The sequence below is a fragment of the Meriones unguiculatus genome, chromosome X (assembly GCF_030254825.1).
Source record: "Meriones unguiculatus strain TT.TT164.6M chromosome X, Bangor_MerUng_6.1, whole genome shotgun sequence".
Taxonomy (NCBI): domain Eukaryota; kingdom Metazoa; phylum Chordata; class Mammalia; order Rodentia; family Muridae; genus Meriones; species Meriones unguiculatus.
In genome coordinates, this window is record NC_083369.1 from 92,458,424 (window position 1) to 92,475,315 (window position 16,892).

The window sequence follows — 16,892 nt, forward strand, 5'->3', positions numbered from 1 at the left end:
TTCTCCTCTTTTCCTTTTTTATTCTTTTATTGATGCTGTAACCAAATAAGTTTAGTTCTCTGAGTTTGGCCATGTGGATACATTTGTTTATAAGTATAGAACATTTATAAAATTCATGGCAAACCTATTTTACACGTTATTAGCTCCTTTCAGCTGAAGCCATTGGTCATCATTATCACTGATATACTGAGAATTTGTAACCTTGAGACTGCTTTGCAATATCCACTGGGAAATGTCCATGGAAAATGGAATATACACATGCTATAAGTTAGCCTTTCCATTTTTTAAAGGGATTTAGCTGATCTCAATTATTGCACTAGCAGAGTCTCAATGGCAACAACAGACTCCATTCTAGGTGAATATATGGAAAGAGGTTCATTAACAGACACTAAAAATATCTTGGGAGACGGGATATAGGGAATCATTATGGAACATCACATAGCAAGGACATCACAGGCAGGAAAATTACAGCATCCCACTCTGGATGTTTTATAGCCAGTAAAATTACAACTACAACCACCCACAGTCTGGTATCTAGAGCCACTGAAATCAGATGTACTAGCTGAAACAGACACTTCAACCTCATAATGGAACACAAGATTCAATCTTTAAGAGAATGGTTTCCATTGCATGTTGTATATCGAAGACTTGTATATCCAAGTCTTCAGTAGATGTAACTTATGACCATTCCTGTACTTCACAGAAGTCTGGGAAATACAGTATTAGCTTCTAATCAACATAGTAAAGTAAGTTGGGTAGGACTATGTAATAATTATTTATTTATACATCAGTGAGAATAGGATCATTGTAAACATTAAATAATACATGAACATTTTGGTATAGTGCCTAATGCATTATCAATATTATCATAGCATCATAATTATTTTCTTCAGGGTTTGATCTGATATAGTAAGCAGCAGGACACTAATTTTGGCTAAAACTGGAATTGCTTTGTTATCTAGGCTAGTCTAGGAGGATTTAGTGTTTATTTCTTTTCTTTTTTTTTCTTTTTTTTTTTTTGTTAAGTGAGAGCGTAGATTTACTAGCTCTGTGATGGGGCTTGAGAGTTAACATTTCTAATGAGAACCTAGATAATTCAAGTGCTATTGTCTTTTTGACCATATTTTTGAGTATTAAAGATCTAGATGAGGAAATTAGAAAATGAAAACTCTCCAACATTCACCTTAGGAAAAGACAGTAAAATTTCCCCTCACACTCTATTTTTTTTCCTAGAGTGCAACTGGAGCTCCGAAAATGATCCAAGTAAATCTTTTCAGAAGGTTGTAGAAATACTAGGGGAAAAGCTTTAAAAAATCTAAAATCTCCTGTGCCAGTGAGTTCTAGGCTCTTCTCTACTTTTTCCTCTAACCGATTTAGTATGTCTGGTTTTATGTTGATATCTTTGACCACTTGGACTTCAGTTTTGTGCATGGTGGTAAATATGGATCTATTTGAATTTTTCTACATGTAGACATCCAGTTGTATCAGCACCATTTGTTAAAGATGGTGTCATTTTTCCATTGAATGGTTTGGGCTTCTTTGTCAAAAATCAAGTATGTATAGATACTTGATTTTTGTGTTGGTTTATTTCTGGATGTTCTATTCAGTTCCTTTGATCTCCCATTCTGTTTCTATGCTAATATCAAGCAGTTTTATTACTATTGCTCTGTAGTACAGCTTGAGATTAGGGATGCAGATACCTCCAGATGATCTGTTGTTGTACAGGATCGTTTTGGAAATTCTGAGTTTTTTGTTTTTCCATATGAAGTTGAGAATTTTTCTTTCAAGGTCTGTAAAGAATTGTGTTGGTATTTTGATGGGAATTGCATTGAATCTGTAGATTGCTTTTGGGAAGATGGCCATTTTCACTATGTTAATCCTACCAATCCATGAGCATGGGAGATCTTTCCATCTTCTGATCAATTTCTTTCTTCAGAGAAATGAAGTTTTTTTCAAACAGGTCTTCACTTGCTTGGTTAGAGTCACACCAAGGGACTTTATGTTATTAGTGGCTATTGTGAAGGGTGTTGTTTTCCTAATTTCTTTCTCGGCCCTTTTGTCTTTGATATACATGAAGGCTTCTGATTTTTTTTTTTTTTTTAGTTAATTTTGTATCCAGCCACTTTGCTGAAGGTATTTATCAGCTGAAGGAGTTCTCTGGTTGAATTTTTGGGGTTGCTCATGTATTCTATTATATCATCTGCAAATAGTGATACTTTTACTTTTTCTTTTCCAATTTGTATCCCCTTGATCTCCTTTAGTTCTTTTAATGCTCTAGCTAGAACTTCAAGCACTGTGTTGAAGAGATACAAAGGGCTAATATCTAGAATATATAAAGAACTAAAGAAGTTAAAAAGCAACAAATCAAGTAATCCAATTAAAAAATGGGGTATGGAGCTAAACAGAGAATTCTCTGTACAAGAATATTGAATGGCAAAGAAACACTTAAAGAAATGCTCCCTTATTCAACAGGGAGCTGCAAATCAAAACAACCCTGAGATTTCATCTTACACCCATCAGAATGGTTAAGATCAAAAACTCAAGTGACAATATATGCTGGAGAGGATATGGAGAAAGGGGAACCCCCTTCCATTGCTGATGGGAATGTAAACTTGTACAACCACTGTGGAAATCAATCTGGTGCTTTCTCAGAAAATTAGGAATAGTACTTCCTCGAGATACAGCTATACCACTCCTAGGCATATATCCAAAATATGCTCAACAATATGCTCAAAATATGCTCAAGTGCACAACAAGGACATTTGCTCAACCATGTTTGTAGCAGCTTTATTCATGATAGCCAGAACTTGAAAACAACCCAGATGTCCCTCAGTGGAGGAATGGATACAGAAGTAGTGGAACATTTATATAATGGAATACTACTCAGCAATTAAAAACAAAGAAATCATGAAATTTGCAGGCAAATGGTAGGATCTAGAAAAGATCATTGTGAGTGAGGTATCCCAGAAGCAGAAAGACACAAATGGTATATACTCACATATAAGTGGATATTAGACATATAATATAGGATTAACATACTAAAATCTGTACACCTAAAGAAGCTAATTATGAAGGAAGACCCTGGGTAAGATTATCAATCTTCACTTAGAAAGGCAAAAGGGATGGACATCAGAAGATAGAGAAAACAGGAAACAGGACAGGAGCCTACCACAGAGGGCCTCTGAAAGACTCTACCTAGCAGTATATCAAAGCAGATGTTGAGACTCATAACCAAACTTTAGGCAGTGTGCATGGAATCATATGAAAGAAGGGAGAATTAGTAAGACCTAGAGAGGGCAGGAACTTCACAAGGAGAGCAAGAGAACCAAAAAATCGGAGCCCAGGGTTCTTTTCTGAGACTGATACTCCAACCAAGGTCCATTCATGGACATAAAATAGAACACCTGCTCAGATGTAGCCCATGGCAGCTCATTCTCAAAATGGGTACCATATTAAGGGGAACAGGGCCTGTCTATGATATGAACTCAGTGGCTGGCTTTTTGACCTACCCACCCCTGAGGGAGGAGGAGCAGCCTTGCCAGGCCCCAGAGGAGGACATTGCAGCCAGTCTTGATGAGACCTGATAAGCCAGGATCAGATGGAGGGGGAGGAGGACCCCCCTTATCAGTGGACTTAGAGAGGGGCATGGGAGCAGATGTGGAAGTGAGAGTGGGATTGGGAGGGAATGAGGGAGGGTGCTACAGCTGGGATACAAAGTGAATAAAATGTAATTAATGTAAAAACTTAAAATTAAAAACTAAATAAACAAGCTAGAGCAATAGAAAACAAAATCTAAAATTTCAAATATGGAGATGGTCTATTTCTGAATTTTTTAAGCATATTACACAACATGTTTAAGTTCTTTTTACTTTCAAACTTAACTGTATAATGTATTGTTGTGGTTAAAATGTTTACAGAAATATACTTTCCACACAGTGAACTTTTCTAGCCCATGATATCCTTCTAGATCTTATGTTGTCTCACCATCACCATTGCTAGGGAATACTCTCATTAGAAAAAGATTTATCTTAATAAACTCTAGAAGGTAGGGCCATGTTAAAATGAATATAGAGAGTCTAAGAATGCTGAACTGGCTGTGAAGCAACACCTTCTACCAAACTGCTTCAATACCAACCATCTGTGTCGTCTTGGATAAATTGTCCCAATCTTCTCACCCGTAAAATTAGCACACTGAGTCATAGATTACAAATGAGGGTTGATTTTAACTGGGTCACTGGTGTCATCAATAGGCTACTTTGTGAGTCTGTCTTTGGTGTAGAACAGAAAGAGGGGCAAAACAGATTAATATTCTTGACATGAACACTGAAAAAGTGGCAGTAGATGGCTGGACTCATTGTGCCTGTGCTGGATAATTTGGAGGTCCCTTAAAGTTCAGTTCACTTTAGCCACATGATTTGTGCTTCTAAATGTTTCCATATTCTCTGCCAGGCCCTGAGGAATTTAAAATGAAAACATGAAAGAATAATATGAAACCCTCACGTAGTCTCTTACAATTTCTAAGTGCAGAATATTTCCAACCAAGGTGAGACCTTGGAGGTCATCTAGACTGCATTCCTGTTTTATAGGCAATAAAATTATTCTGTGCTTGTTCCAAATGACCTTTAGATTCAGAACCACTGTGATTCTTTTGTGTGTGGTATCCTCTAAATTGACAATATCCTACAATTGTTCTACTTATCCAGGAGTCACATAGATACACATAGATAATTAAAATTTATAAAACACATATTTAGGGCATGTTGCAAACATTCTTCTAGGCATAGTTTCAGAACATCACAGACAAGGCCATTGTACTTAAGAATGATCATTCTCTTTCATTTCAGTGTAAGGACAAGTAAACAAATATACTGGGTGTTGCTTTTAGACGATAAAATTTTAAAGTGGTTAAAAGGATGCTGGAGAGTGAATAGCCTATGGAGACCTTGGTAAAGTAGGACATTCATAAAAAAAGACCCCGGGAGGACATTCTAGGATAAAAAAACATTTAATAAATTAAACTATTTAGGCTCTTGTGGGGGTTTACAGGTCAGCATCTTGGGTTTTATTGCTCATAATTATACAACATGTCAAGTTTATTTTCACAAAACAAAACGAAACAAAACAAAAACTTAGAAATGGACAGTGTTGCCAGAAACAGTAAAATTAAAAATTACACTTACATAGAGATGTCATCTAAATGATGCATTTTAACTATAAGTATGTTCTAAATAGTGTGTGGAATATACTTATATTAAAATTTCTATAGTTTATTGGAAATTGCAAATTAACTAGGTATACTGTATTTTAAATGGCAAATTCTAGCTTGGAGAGGAGTGGATGAATCTGAGTATTGTGAATTGTATTTACAAAGGTGTTACATATTTATGGACCATCCAGATAACAGTGCTTTTAAGTACAGAATTTTTTTGAGACAGTGTTTCTCTGTGTAGCTCTGACTATCCTGGTACTCACTCTGTAGGCCAGGTTGGCCTCAAACTCAGACATCAGCTTGCCTGTGCCTCCTGAGTGCTGGGATTAAAGGCCTGTGCCACCACCACTTGGCTGAAGTATAGAATTTTTAAAGAGTCTCTTTAAGTTATTTTAGTACCATGGGTTAAAAAAATGTAGACACAGAGGAAAAAAAAAAAAAACTCTACCAGGAATTTTGTAAGTATTGACTTTTTACCAATCACAGAAAAATACAAAAATCAAACTTTCTGCTGAGGAAAGGGTGCCTTTTGTTTCTATTTTTAAACCAAAGCATCTAAAGACCTGTGCAGTGTGTAGAGAATGCTGTGTTCACAAGACTGTTGGGAATGCACCTGTGGGAACATAATATGGAGGCCTTACAAAGGAACTAAAAAAGCACAGTTTTCCTTGGAAGACTTTACACAGGTTAGGAACAGGTTCTACATTCTGGGAGTGATATACATTGTAATACTCACTGCATTCATCTTAGATGTGGAAGCCAGATAGTGTCTTTCTTCCTTGTATCCTGATTTTAAATGAAGCTGTATAGTAGGAAATCATTCCCTAGAGTAGTGTTGTTCGGTACAACTGTCTGCAGTGGGTGAAAACACAGTGCTTTTGCGGCCTAATACAGTAATCCACCCTTCTTCCCTCTTGTCCAACCATGCCCCTTCCATGTTCCACTGATAGGGTAGGTCCTCCTCCCCTTCCCTCTAACCCTAGCCTATCAGGTCTCATCAGAACTGACTGCATTGTCTTCCTCTGTGGCCTGGTAAGGCTGCCCTTCTGCTCCGGGGGAGGTGATCAAAGAGCCAGCCACTGAGTTCATGTCATAGACAGTCCCTCTTCCCTTTACTAGGGAACCCACTTGGAGACTGAGATGCTATGGGCTATATCTGTGCAGGGGTTCTAGGTTATCTCCATGCATGGTACTTGGTTGGAGTATCAGTCTCAGAAAAGACCCCTGGGCTCAGATATTTTTGATTCTGTTGCTCTCCTTGTGGAGCTCCTGTCCTTTCCAGGTCTTTCTATCTCCCCTTGATTGCATAAGATTCCCTTCATTCTGCCCAAAGTTTGGCTATCAGTCTCAGCATCTTCTTTAATACCCTGCTGGGTAGTCTTTCAGAGGGCCTCTGGTGTAGGCTCCTATATTGTTTCTTGTTTTCAACTTCTTCCAATGTCAATCCCGTTTGCCTTTCTGAATGAGAACTGAGCATCTTACCCAGGGTCTTCCTTCATGTTTAGCTTCTTTAGGTGTACAGATTTTAGTATGATTATCCTGCATTATATGTCTAATATAATACTTATATATTATATATATTAATAAATATATTATAATATATATTTGTATAAATATATTACAAATATAATGATATATTATATATAATAATATACTTATAAGTGAGTATATACCATTTGTGTCTTTCTGCTTCTGGGATACCTCACTCAGGATGATCTTTTCTAGATCCCACCATTTGCCTGCAAATTTCATTATTTCCTTGTTTTTAACTGCTGAGTATTATACCATTGTGTAACTGTACCACAATTTCTGTATTCATTCCTCATTTAGGGACATCTGGGTGGTTTCCAGACTCTGGCTATCACAAACAAAGCTGCTACAAACATGGTTGAGCAAAGGTCCTTATTGTATACTTGAGCATATCTGGATATATGCCTAGGAGGTAGCACTATTCCTAATTGTCTGAGAAAGGGCCAGATTGATTTCCAAACTGGTTGAACAAATTTACATTCCCACCTTTCTCCACACCCTCGCCAGTATGTATTGTCACTTGAGATTTGATGTTAGCCATTCTGATAGGTGTGAGGTGAAATCTCAAGGTCATTTTGATTTGCATTTCCCTGATGGCTAAGAATGTTGAGCATTTCTTTAAGTGTTTCTCTGCCATTTGGTTTTCCTCTATTAAGAATTCTCTGCTTAGCAAAGTTAGTGCTTAACTTATTTATATATTCTGGATCTTAGCCCTCTGTCAGATATAGGGTTGGTGAAGATCCTTTGCCAATCTGTAGGCTGTTGTTTTGTTCTGATGACAGTGTCCTTTGGGTTCCAGAAGCTTTTCAGTTTTATGAGGTTCCATTCATTGATTGTTGCTCTTAGAGCCTGTGCTGTTGGTGTTCTGTTCAGGAAGTTGATTCCTGTGCCAATGAGTTCAAGGGACTTCTCCACTTTTTCTTCTAACAGGTATAGTGTGTCTGGTTTTATGTTGAGGTCTTTGATCCACTTGGACTTTAGTTTTATGTGTGGTGATAAGTATGGATCTATTTTCATTTTTCTACATGTTGATATCCAGTTAGACCAGCACCATTTGTTAAAGATGCTATCTTTTTCCATTGTATAGTTTCGGCACCTTTGTAAAAAATTGGATGTCCATAAGTGTGTGGGTTTATTTTGGGTCTTCTATTCAATTCCATTGTTCCACCAGTTGCTTACTATGCCAGTACCATGCAGTTTTTATAGCTGTTGCTCTATAGTACAGCTTAAGATCAGGGATGGAGATACCTCCAGATCTTTTATTGTAGAGGATTGTTTTAGAGTTTCTGGGTTTTTTGTTTTCCCATATGAAGTTGAGAATTTTCCTTTCAAGATCTGTAAAGAATTGTGTTAGTAATTGCATTGAATCTGTAGATTGGTTTTGGTAAGATGGCCATTTTTACTATGTTAATCCTGCCAATCCATGAGCATGGGAGATTTTTCCATCTTCTCATATCTTCTATTTCTTTCTTCTGAGATTTAAAGTTTCTTTCATACAAGTCTTTGACTTGCTTGGTTAGAGTTACACCAAGGTACTTTATGTGCTTTGTGGCTATTGTGAAGGGTGTTGTTTCCCTAATTTCTTTCTAAGCCCATTGGTCTTTTGTATACAGGAGGGCTACTGATTGTGTGTGTGTGTGAACAAGGGTTGGATTATATTATATAAATGCTTTTTCAGCATCTGAGGAGATTATCATGTGTTTTTTTTTTCTTTCAGATTGTTTATATGGTGGATTAGATTGATAAATTTCCATATATTAAACCATCCCTTGCATACATGGTCATAGTGGATGCTATCTTTGATGTGTTCTTGGATTCAGTTTGAGAATATTTTCTTGATAATTTTAGCATCAATGTTCATAAGAGAGCTTGGCCTGAAATTCTCTTTCTTTGTTGGGTCTTTGTGAGGTTTAGGTATCAAGGTGACTGTGGCTTCAATGAGTTTGGTAATGCTCCTTCTGTTTCTATTTTGTGCAATAGTTTGAAGAGTATTGCTGTTAGTTCTTTTTTGAAGAATTGGTAGAATTCTATGCAGAGACCATCTGGCCCTGGACATTTTTTCAGATGGGAGACTTTTTAAATTTTTTTTGTATTAATTAGAGAATGTTTATTTTTCCCATCTGCAGCCCCCTCCTTCATTCCCTCTCAATCCCACTTTCCCTCTGTCCTCTCCTCCCATGCTCTTCTGCAAGTCTACTCACTGATAGGGGAGGACCTCCTCCCCTTCCATTTGAACCTAGCTTATCAAGTCTCATCAGTACTGGCTGCATTGTCTTCCTCTGTGGTCTGGCAAGTCTGCTTCCCCCTCAGGGGGAAGTGATCAAAGAACCAGCCACTGAGTTCATGTCAGAGACAACCCCTGTTCCCCTTACTAGGATACCCACTTGGAGACTGAGCTGCAATGCACTCCATCAGAGCAGGGGTTCTAGGTTATATCTATGCATGGTCCTTGGTTGGAGTATCAATCTCAAAAGAGACCCCTGGGCCCAGACTTTTTGTTCTGTTGCTCTCCTTGTGGAGCTCCTGTCCTCTCCAGGTCTTTCTATCTCTCACTTGTTTCCTAAGATTCCTTGCACTCTGCCCAAAGTTTGGTTATGAGTCTCAACATCTGCTTTGATATACTGCTGGATAAAGTCTTTCAGTGGCCCTCCATGGTAGGCTTCTGTCCTGTTTTCTGTTTTTTACTTCTTCCAATGTACATTCCGTTTGTCTTTCTGAGTGAGGATTGATCATCTTACCCAGGATCCTCCTTCTTGCTTAGGTTCTTTAGGTGTACAGATTTTAGTATGTTTTTCCTATATTATATGTCTAATATTTATTTATAATTGAGTATATACTGTCCTTCTGCTTCCATGATACTTCACTCAGGACGGTCTTTTCTAGATCCTACCATTTCCCAGCAAATTTCAGGATTTCCTTGTTTTTAAATGTTGAGTAGTATTCCATTGTGTAAATAAATGTACCACAAAAGATACAGATGGGAGACTTTTGATGGCAGTTTTCATTTTTTTAGGGAGTATAGGACTATTTAATTTTTTTTACCTGGTCTTGATTCAGCTTTGGTAAGTGAAATCGATCAAGAAAATTGTCCATTTCATTTAGATTTTCAAATTTTGTGGTTCATAGGATTTTGAAGCAAGACCTAATGGTTGTTTGTATTTCCTCAGTGTCTGTTGTTATTTCCCACTTTTCATTTCTGATTTTGTTGGTTTGGATAGTGTCTTTCTGCCTTTTAGTTAGTTTGGTTAAGGGTTTGTCTATCTTGTTAATTTTCTCAAAGGACCAACTCTTGGTTTCATTGATTCTTTGAATTGTTTTTTTTCTGTTTCTAGTTCATTGATTTCATCCCTGATTTTGATTATTTACAGCTGTCTACTCCTCTTGGGTGTGTCTCATTCTTTTTTTCTATGACTTTTAGGTTTGCCAATAAGTTGCTTTAATGAGATGTTTCGAATTTCCTCTTGAAGGAACTTAGTGCCATGAACTTTCCTCTTTCCTTGTTTTGATTGTGTCCCATAAGTTTGGGCATGTTGTGCCTTCATTTTCATTGAACTCTAGGAAGACTTTAATTTCTTTCTTTATTTCTTCCCTGACCCAGCTGTCATTGAGTAGTGAGTTGTTCAGTTGCCATTTATGCATAGGCTTATTGCTATTTCTGTTGTTGTTGAGGTCCAGCTTTAGTCCATGATGTTCAGATAGGATACAAGAAATTAAAATAATCTTCTTTTGTCTGTTGAGGCTTGCTTTGTGACCAACTATATGGTTTAATTTGGAGAAGGTTTCATGTGGTCCTGAGAAGAAGGTAAATTCTTTTTTTGTTTGGGTGAAAAGTTCTGTTAGGTCCATTTGATTCATGACATCTGTTAGAATCATTGTTTCTTTGTTTAATTTCTGTTTTTTTGACCTGTTCTTTGTTGAGAGTGGGGTGTTGAAATATCCCACTGTTAATGTGTGGGGATCTATGTGGTTTAGGTTTTATTAATGTTTCTTTTACAACTATGGATGCCCTTTTGTTTGGGGCATAGATGTTCAGAATTGTGATGTCTTCTTTGTGAAATTTTCCTTTGATGAACTTGAAGTGACCTTCCCCACTTCTGATTAATTTTCGTTGAAAGTCTATTTTATTAGATATCACAATGTCCACTCCTCCTTGCTTCTTGGATCCATTTATTTGGAAATTCATCTTCCAGCCCTTTAATCTCAGATAATATCTATCTATCTTTGTTACTTTGATGTTTTTCTTTTATGCAACAGATTGTTGGGTCTTGTTTATGCATCCATTCTGTTAGTCTGTGTCTTCTTATTGGAGAGTTGAGTCCATTGATGTCGAGAGAGATTAATGACCAGTAACTGTTAGATCCTTTGATTTTGATGTTGGTAGTGGTAGTGTGTTTGTGTGCCTGGCTACTTTTAGTTTTTCTGTAGTGGTGTTATTTATTTCTTGTGTTTTTCTGAATGTAGTTAGCTTTCTTTGGTTGTATTTTTCTTTCTAGTATCTTTTGTAATGCTGGATTTGTGTGTGTGGGTATTGTTTTAATTTGTTTTTGTCGTTGAATATCTTTTCTCCATCTATGATAACTGAGAGTTTTGCTGGTTATAGTAGCCTGGGCTGACATCTGTGTTCTCTTAGGGTTGCCATGATATGAAACCAGGCCCTTCTGGCTTTCATAGTCTCCGTTGAGCAATCAGGTGTAATTCTGATTGGTTTGACATTATACTTTACTTGCCTTGTTTTCTCTTGCAGCTTTTTTATTTTTTCTTTGTTCTGTATACTTACTGTTCTTTTTATTATGTGGAGGGAGGATTCTCTTTTCTGGTCTGATTTATTAGGTGTTCTGTAGGCCTCTTATATGCTTATAGGCCTCTCCTTTAAATTGGGGAAATTTTTTTCTATGATTCTGTTGAAAATATTTTCTGCATCTTTGAGATGGTAATCTTCTTTTTTCCTCTATTCCTATTATTCTTAGGTTTTGTCTTTTCATGTTGTCTTAGGTTTTCTGGGTAGCTTGTGTCAAGAATTTTTTAGATTTAACATTTTTGACAGATACATCAATTTCTTCCATTGTATCTTCCACACCTGAGATTCTTTCTTCTGTCTCTTGTAGTCTGTTGGTTATGCTTACCTCTGTAGGTCCTGATTTCTTCCCTAAGTTCTTCCTGTCCATAATTTCCTCCATTTGTGTTTTAATTTTTCCACTTCTGTCTTCAGATCTTGAACCATTTTGTTGATTTCCTTCTCCTGTCTGACTATATTTTCCTGTTTTTCCTTCAATTCCTTCACCTGTTTGTTTGAATAACCCTCTTTTTCTTTTATTTCTTTCAGTGATTTAATTACTTCCTCTCTAAAGCAAACGAATTCTTTAGCTGCCTTTTCCTGTATTTCTTTATGGATGGCCATAATCTGACTTTATCTTCCTCTATTTCTTTATGCATTTTATTTGTTTCTTCTAGTATCCTCTTTATAAGCATAGACATAAGGTCATCTTCTTGAACTTCACTTATAATAGGGTATGCAGGGCTACATGCTCCTGGATAATTGGGTTCTGGAGATACCAAATTGCGTTGCCTTTAGTTGGTTGTGCTCTTATGCTGGCCTCTACCCATCTGGTTGTCTCGGGTGTTGGCTGTTAGTATCTGGTGCCAGCTGGAATCCTAGGGTGGGGAGAATCCCCTTGGAAGGAAGATGGTTTTTCCTGAAGGAGGTCTCCTCAGCTTTTTTGGTATGGTCACCAATTGGCCGGTGCTTCTCAGGAATTGCCACAGCTGACCTCAGGCATATGGACCTGTGTGGTGGCTGTTGTCGTTGGAGAAGTCCTGGAGACAGCTGCCCTGCTACTGGGTTTCTTGCTCTGAATTTAGTGAGCTGCTGCTGCTGTTTTTACACTGTTTGCTAGGTACAGCTCTCTTGAAGAACCAGGGAGCCCCACGTTTTGGTCAAGTTTGCTAGAGATACTGATTGTGTCTTGGATCCGTACCTGGGGACTGATCCTGTGGATAACAGGCTTCCCTAGGTCCAAGGTTGGAGTTCTGTGCCCCAGTTCCCATGTGGTAATAACTGGCAGGTGATCAAAGCACTCATGCCTAAGGTGGGAGACTAGAATCTGGTACCTGCAGGAACCCAGAAACTTTTCCAGAACTGGATGTCCTGAGGTCAGACCTGATGTTCCTCCACAGTGGGGTTTCCTCCAGAAAGGGAGACCCATTCTGTGATGTTTTGGGGTCCACATTCAGTCTGAGATGGTAAGTAGCACAAGCAGGAGCAAAGGGATGGCTCCTCACTGCCAACTAAGCAGCTGCAAGAACCCTAGAACCTTTCCTGAGAAATTTTGAGGGGAGGTAGGGGTTCGGCTGAGTGCCCTGAGGTCAAACCTGATCCTCTCGACAGGGAAACCCAGTCTCTGGTGCTCTGGGGCCCACAGTTCTATCTGGGATGGTGAGTGGAGGGGAGAAAGGCAGGTCTCTGGGCTGGTAGCTGAATGCCTGCCTGAGCCTGGGAACCTATCCAGGATTGTCTGGGTGGCCCGAGGATTGGTCCCGATTGCTTCCTTCACTGTGGGATTTTCACTCGACTGTAAAACCTAGTCTCTGGTGTTGTGTGGTCCACAGTTCAGTCCAGTAAATTGATCAGATCATGCAGGCATGTCGCTCTGGCCTGGCCACAGAGTGTCTGCAGGAATTCTTCTGGGGTTTAGCTGGGTGACCTGATTGCTTACCACAAAGTGAGGCTTCCTCTCACCTAGGAAATACAATCACTGGTTTTTTAAGGGCCAGAGTTTGGTCTGTTAGTTGCTGTGCAGTCACTGCTATCCTGCTCTACAGACACAGTGTCCTCCTGACTCTGCCATCTTGGATCCTCCTTCTCATAACATTTCTACTGTCCCTACTTGGATATGAGGAAGAGTAAAAGTAATAATAATTATTTGTGGTTGACAAACCAAGACAAAGTTACACTCTTGTCTGTAAAGCTAAATCTCATTTCTATCGAACAAAAATTCAAAGAACAGACATTATTCATTAACTTCAATAGTTTACATTCATTACTTACATATGGCTTCTCTCATCTAGGTTCCAAGTGGTTAAACCACAGAGTAAACAAGCAGTACTGGGATAGGAGGAATTATATTACTTTAAAACTGGCCAATACCCATGCTCCAACTAATGTCTGGAAAACCCAATCATTGCAAGCACCATGGTATTACATTTCAAGTCTCTGACCAGGAATGAGTCTTAAGTAAACATGGTGTTTAAGCACATAGACGTGTGTGTGTGTGTGTGTGTGTCTGTGTCTGTGTAATCCCTCAGGACCTTCTTTTAGCTAAACAAAAATAAATATATTAGTTGAGACCTGTTGCCGTATCATTTCCACGGGAAAACACATTTTAATTGTAAGCCTAAAAAAGCTGAAAACTAAGTCTCTTCCAAGAAAACTAAGTCCTAAGGGAGAGCGTTGTCAATGTTTATAAATTGATTCCTCTTTCTTCTGTCATCCTAGGCTGTCATGGTATCCCTTCTAACAGACTACTCACCTATGCTCCAGAAGCCAAAGTTTTGATGCTGCATTGTGTGTCAAGAGAAAAAAAAAATCCTTGAAGCTCTTTAAAACAGAATGAGTCAGTTTATGGGGAAAAGAGAAGAATTGAAAATTGTAAACAAATCCCTAGTACATGGTATGAGTAACATCTGTTATTGCTTTACAATTGTGAGACTTTTTTTTTGAGAATAACATTTTACTTGACACAAATACATTGTACAACATAGAACTTCAAGGTGCTTTATTATTCTCCTGCTTGACTTGGTTTAAACACTCTCTTTAATTCACAACTTCTGAATTGCATTTGGGTCTCATATTAATGTCACACATATTTTCTTTTTCTAAACACTAAACACTATGCTTATTGCATAATGTCTATGTCATTAAATGTAACCTATGCTTATTGCCTTATTAAATGATCATCCGTGTTCATTTATAAATAAACATTTGCCAGTCAGTAAACTGCTATTAAGTCTGTAGCCTATGTTCATGGCCCTTAAGAACATAAGGAAATCAAATGACATACATCCTGCAAATGGGTACATTTTCAGGCCATTGAGGAAGAAAGGCAGTCACAGAGAGATCATGTATTCTTTTACAAATAACAACTTGCTCATACTGAAGTATTTTCCCAAACATCTGTGGAAAGATGGGAGTCCTTCAAGAGCATACATCTTTGTACATACTGACTATTTCATGTTGCAAGTGGAAAGAAGCTCTATTAGCATGTGGTAAAGGTGTGGGTACTCATCCAGGAATGTAGGCCCAATAGAAACTGATATAGTCCTTAATTTTTATTTTTTTCAGTAGAGGCAATTTAATTTTTCACATCTGTGTTCATCACAAATCTACTCATATCATCCATTAACTATTTCTATAAATCAACTATTTGCTAAATTTTATCTTGTCTTTTTCCCCTCTCTGGGATCATCACAATTGTAATAGACTTCTTTTGTGCATTATCAAATTTTCTATCATCTGATGACTATGATATGATTTTAAATGTTTTTAGTTGAAATTTTAAATAACATAGGAGGTTATGATAAAACAGGGTCAGATGAAAGGGAAGGAGGTCTCCCCCATCAGTGGACTTGGAAAGGGGAAGGGCGGAGGGGAGGGAAGGAGGGTGGGGTTGGAAGGGAAAGAGGGAGTGGGATACAGCTGGGATACAGAGTTAATAAAATGTAACTAATGAGAAAAAAATAAAAATTAAAAAAGAAGAAAATAAAATAAAAAATGAAAAAAAAACAAAAAACTAAAAAAAAAAAAAAAACATAGGAGGTTATTCTTAAAAATAACACATTTTACACTGGCCCAAATAATGTAACTAACTTTATGTTTGACATTTATTTAAAAAAAATGTTTACAGTCTGGTTGACTGATAGTCTTTAACAGACATTTATGACTTAAATGAGTAAAAAGAGATTAATAAAAATTAGATTAACAGTGAAGATAAAATGAAACATTATTCTGTAATAAAATGAAAAAATATCAAAATTTCCATTAAATGTCAAAAGTGACCTTCACATCTATTCAAGTTTATTGTAAACACTTAATGGAGAAAGAGAATGGGGTTTACTGGAATATTATCTTTCAGCAAAGAATATTTGAACAATTCCATCATCAGGTGCTATATGGATTATGAAGGCTCACTTTCAAACTACTATGTTAAAAGTAGTGGGGTGAGGGTAATGGTTCAGTTTGTAAAGTACCTGCCACACGGCCATAAGGACCTTAATTCTGATCCCCAGAAGCCATGTTTTAAAAGCTAGGTGTGGTTTGTGCGCTTGTAGCATTAACATGGCATAGGGCGTGGAGATAGGCTGATACTCAGAGTTCACTGTCAGTCTACCCAGTGGGTAAACACCAGGGTTAGTGAGTCAACAATAAGAGACAATAAGAAGAGTGACTGAGGAAGAAATCAGATGTTGATGTTTGGCCTTCATACCCACACACGGGCAAGCAATGTACACATAAACAAAGTCATATTCTTTCAAGTACCACATGGTCTCCCATGATGATGGCCTCTCCTATTTTTTTTTCTGAACCAAATGTATAGACTAGTGTTTTTTTCAAGAACATAAATAACTTGTAATCACTTTGTTGTTGGTTTTTTTTTTTTTTTTGGTTAAAAATGTATTGAGTTTTTCCTCAAAATTCTCCAAGTTTTCTGTTTGACATGAGTTAATTTGTATTTAAAAAAAAAAAGTAGTGAAGGAAGTAAGTTTGACCTTAATGTTATTTTTATCTTCTTCCAATTTTCTATTTGCTCTTCCTCGCCCCTTTACATAACCACTAGAACTCCAAAGATTAACACAACTCTAACAGTGACCCTTAGGTTACAAACATATATAAGAAATCCTATGCATTTAATTAATGAAATTAGCCAAAGAGTTATTTTTCTTGCAGGCTCTTTCTGCTATAACACTGGGAATAGAAAACCACATGAAATTTCACTGTAAGGATTTCTACATTGGGAAAGAGTTATGTGGTTTTGGTGATTAGTTTTTAGATTAACTTTTGTTCCAGAAAAACAATTTAATGTTAGATATTTCATATATATGTATATATATATTTCATATAAGTGTGTGTGTGTGATTCTCTCATACATTACATCCTAAA

At 37.3% G+C, this 16,892-nt stretch overlaps 1 protein-coding gene across 1 annotated transcript in view; it reads left to right on the forward strand.

Moving 5' to 3' along the window:
* Positions 1 to 14,732, forward strand: part of Otc (ornithine transcarbamylase) — a 75,496-nt gene extending 60,764 nt beyond the window's left edge. The window contains exon 10 of the mRNA XM_060374798.1: positions 14,232 to 14,732. Coding sequence (XP_060230781.1) covers positions 14,232 to 14,291 — 60 coding nt within the window. The 3' untranslated portion in view covers positions 14,292 to 14,732. The remainder of the gene's footprint in view (positions 1 to 14,231) is intronic.
* The last annotated feature ends 2,160 nt before the right edge of the window (positions 14,733 to 16,892 follow it).